General features: G+C 37.1%; 1 protein-coding gene across 5 annotated transcripts in view; it reads left to right on the top strand.

The window, feature by feature from the left end:
- Positions 1-16,060, top strand: part of SEMA5A (semaphorin 5A) — a 403,052-nt gene that overhangs the window by 353,865 nt on the left and 33,127 nt on the right. For all 5 annotated transcript variants that reach the window (XM_059472240.1, XM_059472411.1, XM_059472324.1 and 2 more), the window contains one exon: positions 14,105-14,330. In XM_059472240.1, coding sequence (XP_059328223.1) covers positions 14,105-14,330 — 226 coding nt within the window. The remainder of the gene's footprint in view (positions 1-14,104; positions 14,331-16,060) is intronic.

Here is a 16,060-nt window from a genome sequence, read left to right on the forward strand (position 1 = left end):
GTCATCCTGCAAAGTGATCACATTAACTTTTTTTTCTTTTGTCATGAGATTTTAAAAAACACTTCCATAATTTAAGAAGTGGTTTGGCTATATCAGCTAGAGTTCAAGGAACAGACAACTTCAAAGTTGTGACTTCTCACAGACTTGTCTAAACATGGAGAGACAGAGAGGCAATCTGAGGCGGCAAAAGAGCTACAAAAATATTATTTTGCCTGTATGAAATATAAAAGAAAGAAAAAGGCAAAGTAAAAAAGCTCTGTTCCAAAATGGCATCTGTTGAAATAATTTCTGCAAGCAATATTTGATGTTAAGAGTAAGAAAGCTGGGTGATGACACATGATTTAGTATACCTTAAAGAAATCCTTAGTAAACTTACATGTGGCATTCCTGCCTCCTGAAATCCCTCTAGGCATCTCTCTCATGCCTCTCTCTGGTACAGAAGTACCTGGGTTGAATGGCTTAGGTTTCATAGAGCACTGGGATCCATTAAGACAGAGAGTTCATGTATCATTCAATGTCTGCAGAGTGATTGCTTTTATAAACCAAGCCTTCCCTGAACAGCATGTTCTGTACCTCATCATCACTGATACTGAAATATTTACTAAAACACCCACGCCTTGATAAGAAACCGCTGTTTTAAGATGCATTGGAATCTGTGACCAAAACTTAAGTCCCACATAAACACATTTATGAATTACAGAGCTAAAAGATATACCATTTCTTGTGTTCTTTTAAAACTGCAACAGTGTAAGTAGGTGAATTAGCATTTTAGGAAGCCACATTCAAGCCTTCCCTTTGAGGATTTGTGAGAATTTTATCTGCATGAAGATTATTGAAAATTCTATTCTGTCGTCTTCTTCCTTCCTTCTCCCTTGGGATCCCAGGGACTGCTTGCAGTCCCTCACACTTTCATTCCCAAATTCCTATCAAATACCTGCATTTTCTCATCAGTGGAATTTATTTAGCTGTAGCTGCTTTTATTTTATGTAGTCACATTAAGGACTTCTTGTGGGTGTGCAAATAGCTCAGCGTCATAACCTTTATTGCTTTTCTATTTTTTCTTTTTCTTTCCTCTTTAAAGATCTTTTTCTAGGCTTCTTAAGGAGAAATAAGAAACAAAGCATACTGCCTGTCCTGCCTATTTTGGCCCATTTTCTACCTTTACTGGTCCTACTGGTGTTGCCTTGTCTTTGAGCATCTAGAAGAAAGACTTCTTCTCCTGTGAACTTCTGTATTTTGGTGACAAATTCCTGAGTATCAGAGAAGGCTGTCAGAGAGAAAGAAAGATGCTTTACCAACTTGTCCAATTGGGGAAAAAAGCCCCTCAATGCAAAAATCTTTAGCTATAATTTTCTCTTTATGTATATACTACTTCAGACTACCTTTGCACCTCTGTCATGTTGTGCATTGAGGCTTGCTGGATGCCAATGCTGCTCTGTCACCCCCATTCTCATCCTTGCAGGCAAGAGAAAATATAATAAGAGGCTCTTGGGCTGAGGTAAGAACAGGGAGAGATCTCTTACTAGGTTGCCCATCATGGCCAAAACAAACTTGACTGGGGAAATCAGTTTATTTTATTTTATTACCAGTCAAATCAGAGTAAGGTAGTGAGATTTAAAACCAAATCATAAAAGAACCTTTCCCCCACTTCTCCCTTGTTTCCAGGCTAAACTTCATGGGCATGGAGGCTGAGGTTCATCACACATCACCTCTACTGCTTCTTCCTCCACAAGGGTAAAACTCCTAAGTCTTCCCCTGCTCCTGCATGGGGTCCATCCCATACGAGACAGTTCTTCATTAACTTAGTCAGCTTGGGTCCTTTTCACAAGCTGCAGCTCTTCAAGCACTGCTCCACCCTGAGTCCCTTCCAGAGAGTGCAGTCCTTCAGGAATAGATTGCTCCAGCAGCATAATTCTCATCAAACTTGCCTTGAAAGTTTTATTTGGTAGGCCAGAATGTTTATAAATAGCCAGACATTTCAAATTTAAAATCACAGTGTGAATACAAAATGCTTACACAGAGCAAATGGCCATTTTTACGAAAAGGATAACACTAACACTTTTATTTTCCAGCTGTTAATGTCATTGTCCTGAAAATGGCAAAGAGTTGGTGGTATGCTTACAGACCTGTCAAAATCAAGCCTGTATTATTAAGTCTACTGTGTAAATTCAGGGCACCCATCCTGAACTTGAGCTAAAATTCTGTCACATGAGTTTCAGTTGTATATTCCAGCCATGGTCCCATAGTTACAGGCAGTAAGTCCTCTCCACACTGCTAGGAATATTAGAAATACAACATCATGTATTTCCCATCCCTCTTTTCCAATCAGTTATTATTGGTTTGTTTACATATTGCTTTGATAAGCAAGCACAGCATTTCTAACTACCCAATGGCAGTCTGCAGCCTCAGCATCTGGGAGGCACGTGCCACAGTTAAATTTTCCAATTTCTGGCATGTAATTCAACTCTTGTAGCTTTTAGCTATTTATGTACTTTTTCTAGTATGTTGAAGAGAAAAATTTTAGTAGATGTCATATTCACTGACAAACTGGGGGTTTTTTTCTGCCCAATTTGATCACTGCAGTGTGAATCAATCCTTTCTCATCTCCTTTTTTTCTTCTACTTATAAATGAGTTTATGTGCATGTTATGTCAAGAAATGGGGCAGAGCTGGCATGCAGAAATTTGATTTGCAGCAAGACTTGAGATGAGCATAGCTGTGTATAAAGGGAAGCTAAGGATTCTGTGTGTACATTAAGTAGCAAAGTCCTTCTTTAGGAGCTTTCATGAGTATTGCACTAAGACAATATATATTGCTATATCTCCAACTTGTTAAGACTCATAAAATGCTCCATTTGAACTGTGCTTTGATTTAATTTGTTCAGGAAACCAGACTCTGTCCCTGGTCAGTTTATTTTCATTACCACAGTATTTTCTTTCCTATGATTTTTTTTTTACAGTCTATAATCTCCTCCTTTTGTTTTCTTCATTAACTTTCTGGCTTCAATGTCTTTAGCAGTGCCACCTTGCCCCTAGACACTGCTTAGCCTTTCTGCTGAGATGTCAAACAAGGTGTAAAATGAAAGAGCTTTAATCCTAAGGAATTTCCCCACAGCAGCAGAGCAAGTGTTCAGAAATCCTGAGCTGAAACACACCGGCTAATGTCAATTAAAACCTGATCTGGTTTATGCCAGGGTCATGCCAACTACAGAACAGCTCCTATTTGAGGAGGTACAAAGGAAGCCCATGGTTATTTTTGCTGTATCTTCCTCATACTGGAAACAGAGCATAATATGAAGTCAGCATATAAGTAGTGCTTTTTTTCTCCCCAGAAACATCTGTCTTACCAGGAATTGGCTGAAGATCAAAAAGTGTTTTCTTTGCAGACACAGAACTTAAAAAAAAATGTAGACAAATTAAAAGCTTTGTAAATAAACTTTATATAAAACATAGAGCATTAAAATGTCTAAAAATAAAGAGCGTTGTATGAGAGAAATTGATTTATAGGGAGGTTTTTCGATTGGCACAAATTAAATTGAAAATGTGAAACAGGAGGTTCAGTTCTGATGTGATTCTGACAAATGACAGGCACCATTGGTGGATGTAAAGGCAGGATGCAGATTTGCCTAAACAGAGCCATGTGTTGCTTCTGGGAAGCTATAGGGGGTGTGAACTTCTGGGTGTAAGTTGTAGTGGAGATACATCAGAGGCCATGTGAGAGACCCATATGCCTTCAGAAAAATTTGGAAGCTAGGTGAGATAACCCACAGCATTTGAAATGGAGCCATACATTTGGGAAATTGAATTCTGTGTTAAATGTACATGATTTAATTAAAAGAAATTAATACCCACTCATGAGAAAATGACAGACAATTGTATATTTATAATTGTCTGTGCAGTTTCACTTACTCAGCATGTTAAGCACAAACGTGAAAGTTTGTAGGTAATTTGAATTTATATTTATTAACACAACTAGAGGCATAGTTTTCAAATATCTGTTTCTTTGTTTCTGCTTTTCAAGCAGCAACTTGTAAAATTTTAAACTACTCTTTTGATTGTCCTTTTACTTTTTGTGGTATTTTTTTTCCCCACATATCCAGGGGCTCTAACACATGAGTTAAACTGATGCTTGCTACAGCAATTTAAGTAGCTCAGGTGTCCTCCTTTACTAAAGATCATGTTTTCCCATAGCAGAGTTGGCAGAAACAAATATGTTGGCTTTTTGGTTGCAGTGCTTCCTTGTCCAAGTGATTACAAGCTATAACTGAAGATGATTTTGTGTTTATCTTCTTGACTGTAGCAGCAGTGACTGAGGTGTGGGCACACAGTCACATCTGTCAGCTCAGCTGTAACTTCTGCCCTGGGGAAAGGCAGATGTTTGTGCTATGATAACGTATTAAATTGGGCTTAAGTGCATTTTTTTGGTTCAGTATGCTTCCACAGGCCTTGGTCAAGGCCTGAAAAAGATGTTGATAGCACAGTGGATTTTTTTTTTAACCTACCTTGTATATCTATTTGCCATAGGTGGTGTCTCTCAACATTGCTTTAAACGAATTTGGAGAATGGGAGATGTGTTTGTTTCTCTCCTCTCACTCATACACAGAGGAATAGCCTTTGAGCTGTGAAGATATGGATTTTTATATGCACATTAACTTTCCATCTTTGAATTTCCTCTGAGTAGATGGAACTTTCTGGTATTTGTCAGTTTTGAAGATGAGATAAAAACCGTCTGGGGCTGGATGGATCTGGCGGCTGAATGTTTGGCAATATCCACTGGGCTTCCAAATCTATACTCAGATCCCTTACTAAGTGACCTCATATTCAGAAGTGCAGATCACTGCCTTTCTGCTACCTCATCAGAAAGTGCAATGATCAAAATCTCTGAATCCGTGTCTTTGTGTATCTAAATCAATTTCCAATGGGTTTAAATACTTCCACAGTTGAACACATTTCTGCAAGCAGTTCTGCTTTTTACTGCAGCTCCTAGCTTTGGACTGGCAACTCTGAATTGACGTTCATGGCTCCTCATCTGTTCACTTTCTACCATTTCCATCACTTACACATTTGTTATTTAGGAACTGCTCTAACATTTTAAGTGCTGTCTCAGGAGTGACATTATTGAATTTTTCCTTCCAGTGATTGATTTATCATTTAAGTTGTCCTTTATGTGAAAAATACAGTAAGAATACTACAATAATCAGCTTTTCAGAGCAAAACCAGGCTTCAGCTCTTCCCAAAATTAGTTTTCTGAAATTTTGCTTCCAGTTTTTTATAAAACACAATTTATTAATCTTTAATGTGGGAAAACCCAAAAAAAAAACCAAGTAAAAGAGCTGTAATTGAATGCTTATTGTCTAAATGATTGCATAAGCAGCTAATACTTTCACACTATCAGGTCAGTTTTGATGTACCAGTGATTAATATCTGCATTTTTTCCTTCAGATTTTGATCCTAAATTGTGATCATTCAGCTGAACCTAAAAGATTGTCTCATTGTAGAAAGTAAGATCAATGATGAACTGTAGGCTGGTAAAAGCATTACTTTAAATATAAGGCTGCACTGATTATATAATGAATGATTGAGGATAAATTAATAAGTATCTGAAAGAGTGATCTCTGGATAGATATAAAATAATAATGACTGTTCTAATTTTATGCATTACTTGGCAGCAGGCTTTTCACACAGTTGATTTTTCAGGTTTAAATATTATGGAAGTAAATGTGTCCTCAGTATATACATTTCAAGAACTATCTTACAGCTGTGCCTAATTTGAAACTGCCTTGTTAAAGAAAGGAGCCACATTGACAAATATTGAAGCTAGCATTGCGTGAATCTAAGCATCAGGTACCTAAGAATCAAACTTTTTATGGGTCACAAAGTAGCCAAGTAACTCTGATGTTGTCTGTGGAAACTAAAATTCCAAATTTTCTTCCACTTTTGGTGTTCAAAAATGTGTTGTTAGGGATCTCCTTTTACAGCAAGAACATAGCTCCCTTTGTCTTTCTAGAAACCTGCATGAAGGAAAACATGAAATAAAGGTAATTTATTAGTGATAACAGATTTGCAGTGATTATGAAGCAGCACTCTCTAAAATTGATGAGTTGATAGCCTTTTTATGTCTTTTTGACTATTGGATTAGCTCCTAAAAGTCTTACTCTCAGTTAATAAATACTTGGATAGCCATGATTTCCAGCAGTTTAAAAATGTATTTTTAGTTAATAATAACTGTTTCAGCAATTTAGAAGATTTTTTTCAGGAATTATAGAGCCTACATTAAAAATGTTAAGCTTCTCAGTAAGAGTATTTTGAAACTAATTGCAAACAATTGAGTTATTATAGCAAAAGAAATCATCCATTTTCCATCTGAATTAATCCTCCTTCCTTTGGGTTTGCATTTATAATGAATGAAGCCACATGCACAGATTGTTAGCATGGCCCAGCTGAGCAGTAACTCCTTGAGCTGCAGGAAGTCACTTTTTTCCCATGCATTGATCATACCTCCCAAAATGGAATTTTGAACAACCTCTTTTTCTCCACTTCTGAAGTACTGAATGATCAGGGAAGCTACATCTCTTTTCCTGGTCTTTCAAACAGCACGTTCCTAATTCTAAAGGTAAAATTGAATTCTCTCTCTTTATAATTAAATTTATAAAGATGTATTTCAAGGCTACTATTTATGTGCTGATTTTAAAAGCTGATTTTAAAAGCTGAAAAGATCAATTTTGATTCACTTACAAGTAACACATCACTTACCTTTAATGATATTTATATTTCACCATCTACTTCTCATTATGCTGCTCAGATTTTGGTTCCGGATTTCCTACTGCACTTGAGGCCTTCACTATGTGACAATATAGAAATCACTTTTCAGTCAGTTTTGGTAAATCCTACAGCCTTGATTATTTATGGTCCTGTGTGTTCTGCTTTCATCCAGTCAGTAATATCTAATACTTCTTTTCTTTCCACCAGTCTAATTGGCAACACTCAGGACAAAAATAATTGAATCCTTAGTCCTCTGACAGGCCCTTTTGGCTTTCTGAAATTTTTCTGGGTTCAAGTGGTGACATCCCCAGCTTCTCATCCCCCACTTTTGGTGGTTCCCACCTCACAGTGGGGCTGCTAGAACTAGAGACATGCTTATTATATGCCAGATTGTAACACTGCATACAAAACCACAGACAAGGTGGAACTTACAATAAGATTCCTGAACTGGAGAAAATGACCCCTGGACACCAATCTCCTAAGCAGCAACTTACCTGCAAAACAGTAATTTTCAGTAGTAGCAATTTCCTTCAGAAAAGTTTGATGAGTTTGACATAAAATGTAGCTTTTGAGTGGGGAGTTACACAAATGTCTGGTAGAAAATGAAAGTGGTGGCTTTGTTCAGTCCAAAGACTGATGGGTTTATGAAGAGGTGATGAAAGTAAGAACTTCCCTTATCTAAGTAAAGTTAGTGATACTGAATACAGGAAGGATTTGAGTCCTGAACTGTCCTAATCCTCTGACCTGCCCACAGGGCCTAGAACTCCTCCAGGGAGAAGGGATCCAAATTCAGCCTTTAATTCCTTTTAAATTGCCCTTTACACCAATGGGGATTTTTCCAATTCTTTTCTTTAAAATACACAAAATTGAAACAAAAAGTTCTTTGCAGTCAGTATTTGCAGCCAAAACACACATCTTTTTGGTTCAGAAGAAACTTGTTTTCCTCCCTCTATCCATCAAAATATTTTTAAAATTCATTCTAGACAGTGTCCTAGCCTTACTCCACGTTGCTACAGGATTGCATCTGCAGTGAGCAATTGTCTCTGCAATCCTGGTTCCATTGGAATCAGGAGAATTCCTCCAATGGATGTCAACTGAAGCTAAAACACTGCCTACAAACTAGGATGTCTAAGTGGGTTAAAATACAGTGAGGATCTCAGAAATTCATTTAGGGTTTGTTTTCCAAGTGTAGCAGTGAAATTTACAGGGTAGAAGATGTTTTGTTTAATGGATTGAAATTAATGGAGTTCGAGTGTTCTTACATGTCATGCTTTTAAAGTAGTATTGTAGCAGCACAATTACATTCAGCTAAGGTATATCTACTGGTATTTGGTTGAAGAACCTGGCTTTTTGAACTGTGGAATAAATAGAAGTATGATCAGGGACTTGTCTTTTGTTTGTTTTAGTTTAAAAATGCCTCTTTAAATAGACAAGACTTTACACTTCTGCAGTAAAAATAAATGAGCCATTTCTCTTTTAAAGTTCAGTTAGTGATTTTTTGTGTTTTTTAACCACGGGATGATAAATTTTATCTGTCTTTTGGCTCCTGGGGAGACAGAGGGTGTATTACGTCTTCAGGGAACTTATATTTTAATATGTAAACAAGGCCCCCTCTACATGGGCACTGTTTTTCTCTGGAGTTTTGTAGCCCTGTTGCATTCGGTTTGGCCTTTGTTTTGCCTGCATGTGAGAGCTATCCTTTCTTTTAACTATGTATTGCTGTGGCAAATTCAGGGACTGAGAGATGGCTGAGAGACTGAGGTTCTCATATCTTGCAGCCCTGTCTTGTCTCAGGTGACAGATGTTCTACACCATTCGATTTATGGATCAGCAACACTCTTTTCTACCAGTGTCTTAATACCTGAAGAATTATTTTGGGCTAGTCAAATTGAATTTTAGCATGCTGGTACAAAAAAGCAAAAATTTCTAAGTATTTTTTAACCAATGGATTGTTTGGTGATTCAAAAAATATTTCAGAACTAATACAATATATTGAAATAAAATCATAAAAGATACCTCTTGGACTGAAAATATTTGAATACACTGTCAGTGTTGATTTAGCTGCTTTGTCACACTAACAGGTGAGAAAGAAAAATAGAGATGGGAGCTACTGAAGTGCATTCCACACAGACATACTATATGCATCAAAGAAATAAGAGCTTGTTAGAAGAAATCCCTCCATAATATAGACATATAAATAGGAATAGAACTCTCTGTCTGAATTGTGGTTATAATGAAAAAAAGAGTACTTCAAATGTAGATAATATTTTTGCCTAGTTTTTTAAGGAGATATCAGAGTATTATGCTTTTTGGTTAATTAAAATCAACCTGAAACTAGGAGTAAAAGTCTCAGAGATTCTCAAAATGTTTAGGAATTTGACTGAAGTAGCTATGCAGAGGCTAAAAAATAAGTAGTCAATTTTTTGTCCTCCAGGAGAAAACAGTGAGTTTTGTTGTTTTGTTCAATCTTATTTAACAATAGTCTCCTCTAATTTGAAATTGCATTTAACTTGTCCTTTTCTAAAATAATATAACCAAATAATTCTAAATAAATCTTGGTAGAAAACATGATACTAATAGTCTTTTTCCATTTAGCAAAAATACTAGGAAATACATTTAAGGACAGAAGCAAGGAGCTGCTTAATAGCATAATCGTTATCTATTATTCCAAATATATTATGATTTCAAATAATCATATTAATTTATGATGCCTTTTCTCATATTACCACCAGTATTCTTCATGATCATTTTTTATTTAAATATATTGTCAAACCATGACAATCATTTTCACAGACATGTATTTTGTGAGGTATGTATTTATTTGCATATTTTTTGTAAAATTTCCAGTGATCTCCAAAAACCTGCAATATTGAGTTATGCCCTAAAATTTAGTCTTGCAACTCTTACTGCATCTTTACCAGGTATAGCCAGGCCTAAATTCAACTGTCTTCACTGGCTAAATCCAATCTAAACTACAAGCCACAATATGGTGAATTAGACCACAAGTTTTAGAACAACTTGCAAAGAGAACTTTGAGAATGTGGTTAAGCTTCAACTATTGCAATGATATTTTTGGAGTCTGTAAATGGTCTCAAGTAATTATTGCTCTGAGTCCACAAGTGTACCCTAAGGACTAATGTGCATAATCCATCACTTGAGCCCCTGAAGTATTTCTCTGAGTACCTAGAGAATCCCCCAGGAGAGCTTGACCCCATCTCTCCCTTCAGTCCATGTGGAATGTCAGAGGTGGAGTTTAGCAGCTGCTGTCTAAGTTCCTCTCAGCAGCACTATTGAAGCCGAGTTCCTCACTCCTTTTCTAGCTCTGTCTTACTACTGAGATGAGACCTCAGTGTTTCATCTGAGACTTTTTTTCATCTGAGACTTACATGTGGTTACTTGATTAATGTGCCCATGATTCTAGCTGGTAAAATTGCTTTGGAGAGGGCCATATTCTTGAAATCCTTCTTAGGTAAATCGTTCAAGCATTGGACAAGGTGATAAGAGGAGGATAAACCAAGCAGAGGTATCAGTTTCCATATTCCCTCTCTCTTCCCTCTCAAACCTTTCCTGTTAGACTATATCTTCATGCTAGCAGCACTTAATATATCCATGTATAATCTGAACTATTACTTTTCTCTCCCCCTTTCCTCACTTGCACATCTGAGGGAATTCAGAGCAAGTTCATTGTTCTGTTTTTACCAGAGTTCTCAGCATCAGATCACATCGATGCTCTCAGCGAGCACCACATGGTTTTTGATTGCTCTGTGGCAGACGTGGTAGTCAGCAGAGCAGTGCAGCACTCGCTGTCTGTGAGAGAAGCCAGGGGGCTCTGCCAGGACATTATTAGTGCCAGAACTCCAAGGAGTCATCCATTCTGGCAACAGTCCTCTGAATTTTCTCTTGGAGAGATTATTTACTGCTGCAAACATTCTCCAGTTAAAGTACATGTACTTTTGTGTGCCCAGCTTTCTGAGCCTTTCGTGGTTATTATCCAGTGGTTGAATAGATACGCATGACAGCACTCAAACTTTCATATGAGCTGTGCAGCAAGCAAGAGGAAAGGAAAAACTAATAAGTAGTCTTCACAGACACTCTTCAGGAACATCTTTCTTTCTATGCTGGTAACAGCATAGGAACATATGCTCTCTGTCAGGGTGTATGAAGGGGCTACTCATCCTGAAGCATACTGAGCACTGGCAGTCTGTCTTTCTAGGAGCGAGGGAGCTGACGTGTTCATCTCAGAAGTGTGTTAGCAAAGCAACATTCAATACATTGCCACTAAATTAACTCCTTCCTCTACTAGCTATATTTATTTGACAAAGGGTCCATTACATACCTCACATATTCTGCTTTACATGACCCTTACCTTTCTATGCCATGCCTAATAGAGAAAGCCCTCCTATTTCTAGCAGCTTTTGGTTTTGACTGAAAAATATCAGTACAAAAATCAATAGCAAATTAAGAACTGAGATTTTTAGACTATTGTGACTATATTGAAATAAACAGGGTAGTAGCTACTAAACTGGTTGATTTTTTTCCTGCTTACTTACTAATAAAGAAGAGTTTGGGATGCAAGATGTTTGAAAGTAATACAGCACATCTCCTCTTCCAAGACATTTACCTTTGCAACAGAAAATAATTTGATTTAGAAAACTGAAATATGTGACAAATGTTAAATGGATTAAAAGCTGGTTCATTGACAAATTGAAAAATGTGGTGTCAATGGGCAGATATAAATTACTGTGTCTAGTAGAGTCTGCCTGAAATCAGTTCTTGGGTCAATAGCACTTAACATTTTTATCAACAGTCTAGACAGTGATTTAAGACATTTTCAGTAAAGCTTGAGCAGGACAGAGATTGGTGAGGTAGTAAATAATATGTTAGATAATTGCAGAAGCTAATAAAACATATTTTAATATTGCCAAATAGTACCAGCCTCTTGTGTGGGATAAAAATCTATAGGTAGTTGTTAAGCTGTGATTTAGAAAAGGACAGGTTATCAAAGATAATTGAGTCTACTTCGACTCTTTGTATAGTCTTGTGGAAGGAAAAAGCACTAATGCAATAATGTGCATATTAAAGTCAGACTGTCAGGAGAATGGGGTGATGATTGCTTTTGCATGCTGCATTGATAAGATGGCTTCTAGAATGCCAAGTCCATTTTTGGTATCCAGTCTTAAGGAAAATGAGGAAATAGGACAAATAGAAGACATTGGGGTGCACAGGACCTGGAAATCAGGTTTTAAATCCTGTGTAGGTTTAACAAGCTGAGCTTAGTTTATCATTATATATGGGTATTTTGGGACAAGAAACACTCTCAGCATCATTGATAAAGGCATAGCAAAATTCAGTGACTGGAAAATTAAATTAAGGGCAAAATTCAGCCTCATATTAACTTGCAATTTGTTAGCTTTGCAGATGACTAAATAGCAGAACAGCTGATCTGGGGAAGTGATAGACTCATCACTGCTAGACATCTTAGACATCATAAAAAAAAAAAAAGAAAATAAAAGACAGGGAAAGGCAGATTTAATGATTTATTTATTTACAGTTCATGTGCTGCAAGGAGGACTGTCATACATGTTCTGTCCTAAGTCTAAGACATACCTGATTTAAAGAGTTGAGTCCTGAGGAGGCATGGAGAAATTACTTTCCCTGTTGAACCTGGGAGCAAATGATTGGTTGTTCTTTGCTGTCTTCTGAACCAGAAACCAGACAGGCTGACGCTCAGATCCCAGAAAGGTTGATCATCTTCCCTGAATGGGAATGGAATGCCTGAGTATGACTTGTGAGTATGACTTGACACGCCATAGAAATGATTAAAAGGTTTTAAGGTAGGGAATGACTTTGCACAGCCCTCAGGAGGGAACAAGAGTAGTCCAGCTGAAGCCTTTGGTCTGAGCTCTTTATATATGAAGTAACACAAAGCTGTGGAAACACAAGGTTATCACAAATCCCTGTGGTCTCAGAACTTGAGAATCCTGAACATAATGGTTCAGGGTTCTCTGGTGTATCACTGTCTTAGTGGGACAGGGATTTCTGAGGATTTTTTTTTTTTCAACTCCATATGGAAAAATTAGAAAAGCTCTCAGACAATAAGATTGTTTTAGATTTGAATAGCAACACAGGCTTTAAATTTAAATATGGGTTGAAAGTGATTGGTCTAATTTGGGTAAGTTACACTATCTGTGAGAAGAGGTAGTGGACAGAGGGAAATACGAGATAAAAAAGACATTATTGCCATGGGAAAGAGAGGATTAGGTAATCTATTGCTTGTTGGAACATGGTGGTATCAACTGGGGTATAGATTGTGGAAGAAGGAGGTTGTAATATATGATAAACCCATTATTTCTATTGTTTCCTTAATTTTTAGTATTTAGTGAAATTACAAATTTTAGTAGGCTGCTTTTCAGAAGGAGCTCTCTTTCTTAAAAGCAAGAGGTAGAGAGAAAATTTAAAAGATTTGCCACTGATGCCTATTTTTTTTAATCTTTAATAATTTGTCAGTGTGAATTCATTCTGATTTTCAATGCTTATTTAATTTCATCCAAAAATTTTACAGAGAATTTGCATCAGATGAAGTATATTTTGTTCTGGAAAATGAATAGGCAGGACCTACAGACCATGATGATACTTATCAGAAGATGTAGAGTGTGGGGCTTGAGAATACTGACAAGTCTGCATTTGTGAGAATACTGGCAATTCTGCATTTTTTTCTTAAATGTCATCTGTTCCGTTTAGTGCGTATCACTCCACAGGGAATTTGCTTCTGAAGATAGGTTTAGCAATTCTGGAGCTATGAGTAACATGTAACTCAGTGAGCCAGAATCTGTAATATAAAACAAATTTTATCTGTTGTCCCTTTTGAAGTATGTAAGCAATATACAAAATGGGGCAGTGGTTTGCTTTTTCATATGCCACTAGATGTTACCAAGGAATTATTTGCTGGTTTGTGACGTGTACTTGCAGTTTATTCGAATTCTTCTTAATTAAAAGCTTTGGCATATTTAGCTTCACCTTACTTGGGGCTATTAATTTATAAAGGATATGCTTGATTATGGTTCTTAGAGTGTTTGATTTACTGTTTTTATGGATGTGATAGATCTAATTTGTACTGATATATTATTGCTTTTAGCAGTGTGGTACTGCGCTTGCATAGAAGCTGGAAACAACACTTTCAACTTGAGACTGCTATTAAAAGTTCATTGATGATCAATGCTATTAGAAATGTTGAAAAAATATCTGAGAATGTTTTTAAAAGGGTTATCTTTTTGTCTGAGCATTTCTTGGGTGTTTTTAAGGTCGTATTTGATGACCGTGTTTATGATGACCTTTTTCTTTCAGGAATATCAGCCTTGCAACACCAACGCCTGCCCAGAGTTAAAAAAGACAACTCCCTGGACACCCTGGACGCCGGTGAACATCTCAGACAACGGCGGTCACTACGAGCAGCGTTTCCGATACACCTGCAAGGCGCGCCTGCCCGACCCCAACCTGCTGGAGGTGGGGCGGCAACGCATCGAGATGCGCTACTGCTCCAGCGACGGCACCAGCGGCTGCTCCACAGACGGTGAGCAGAGCCAGGCAGGCTCACCCTGCCCCCTGCTAGGACATGCCTGCAGTTCCATTTTCAGCTTAGAGCGGAGGTTCCTGCTTGCTGGTGTTGTGTGTGACAGAACTGATAATGAAAAGGAGGGCCCAGTGATCCCAGTAGGGAGCGTAGCCTGTATTTCTTCTGGATGTAGCCTGGATGTAGTCATCATTCAGCCTAAGCAAGTGTCTTTCATCACCAGTTATGAGATTTGTCAGGTTAATTTAATAGTCTTCTCAGTAATCCTGATCTTGTAAGATTCTATTACCCCTTATATTCCCGTGAGCTTTTACTAGGGGTGAATTTGTGCAACATTAACAAATTTCCAAAGTATGGAATATTCTAAGAAGAACTTCTGCTCAGTCGTTTGAAAGTAACACCTGTAAGATTCATACAGGTGTTTAAATAAATAAGGAGTTTATGAACTGGATAATTTCTCTTATAAAAGTTGATGTTGTGCTTTTGCTGGTAATTGAAAGTTCTGTTAATTTCTGGTATTAAAAACCAACTCCTTCCAAATATTTTCAAATTTAGATGACTTTAAATTGGAATTACTTTGTTTCAGAATTTTCTTATTTTCCTATCAGTAATACCTAGTTTTGTGTAAGTGTAAAAAATTAAAACTAGGAGAAATCATTCTAATTTTATTAATGCATTCCACTGATTAACTAATTTTAATTGTATATCAGTGTATCTTTTAAGGTATTATATTTTAGTAATATAATTTAAAATATTGTGATTTTATTATTATATTTTAATATTTATAGGCCTGTTTTCCACTTACATAGTCTTTTGTATCTTCACAAGACCCAGGTTAGCTGAAAAAAAAAAAGGATAACTGAAGGCATTTGGCTTATCTAAGGCCACAAAGAGAGAACAGTTTCTGAGACCCTGAACTTTCTAATTCTCAGTATTCTTCAAACAGACCAACTATTGTGCAAGTCAGTTTTAAGCTCCTGCCTGTACTAAGTTTACATGTCAAGGTTTTGGTAGCGGGGGAGGCTGCAGAGTTGGCTTCAGTGATAATATGCTAGAAACTTCCATTCTCTCCCCCATCACCTCCCCCCCACACTTCATCCCATACAAAACCTTTATTGTTTCACTTGGCATCTGTGTCTCTTTGGAGGGGGAAGGATGTTAGCAATTTTTTTAATAAATGTATAATAGTGAAGTGTGTGAAATCATAAAACAAAACCAGTGGTACTCCAGATAAGACTTAGTTTTGTGTTCTATGTCATTCCCATTTCATATAATCTACAATGTCAAATGTTGGGGTTTCACTTAGGTCTGGATAGCAAGGCAGATTTTGGCATGGAGCAGCTCTTGTCACAAGTGTTTCTTCTATTCTGTTTTCATCCAAACTAAATTTCAGACTTTACTGGGCAAAGATTTTGCTCTGCTAGAGTTGGTGTATGACCTGTCTCTTGTCCTTAATGAGACTTCAAGGTGGTGCTGCTGCTTTTTGCTGTCTTCCAGCACTTAGATATGGATGATACATTTTTAAAATTTCATGAGATTAAATGAGAAAGAGAATATTTTTCTTACCAGGCAGTGCAGACTTGGGAAAGTTATCACAAGTAGAAGTAAAGCTACAGAAGAATCTAGGTATAATCTGGTCTGACAGCTGAAATGGCAGCATGTAAGAGAGGAGTATAAAAAAGCCAATGCATGACAAGAGAGGAGGTCAGTAGGGCAAACCAGAGAAGAGC

Source organism: Ammospiza nelsoni, chromosome 1 (genome assembly GCF_027579445.1).
Source record: "Ammospiza nelsoni isolate bAmmNel1 chromosome 1, bAmmNel1.pri, whole genome shotgun sequence".
NCBI lineage: Eukaryota > Metazoa > Chordata > Aves > Passeriformes > Passerellidae > Ammospiza > Ammospiza nelsoni.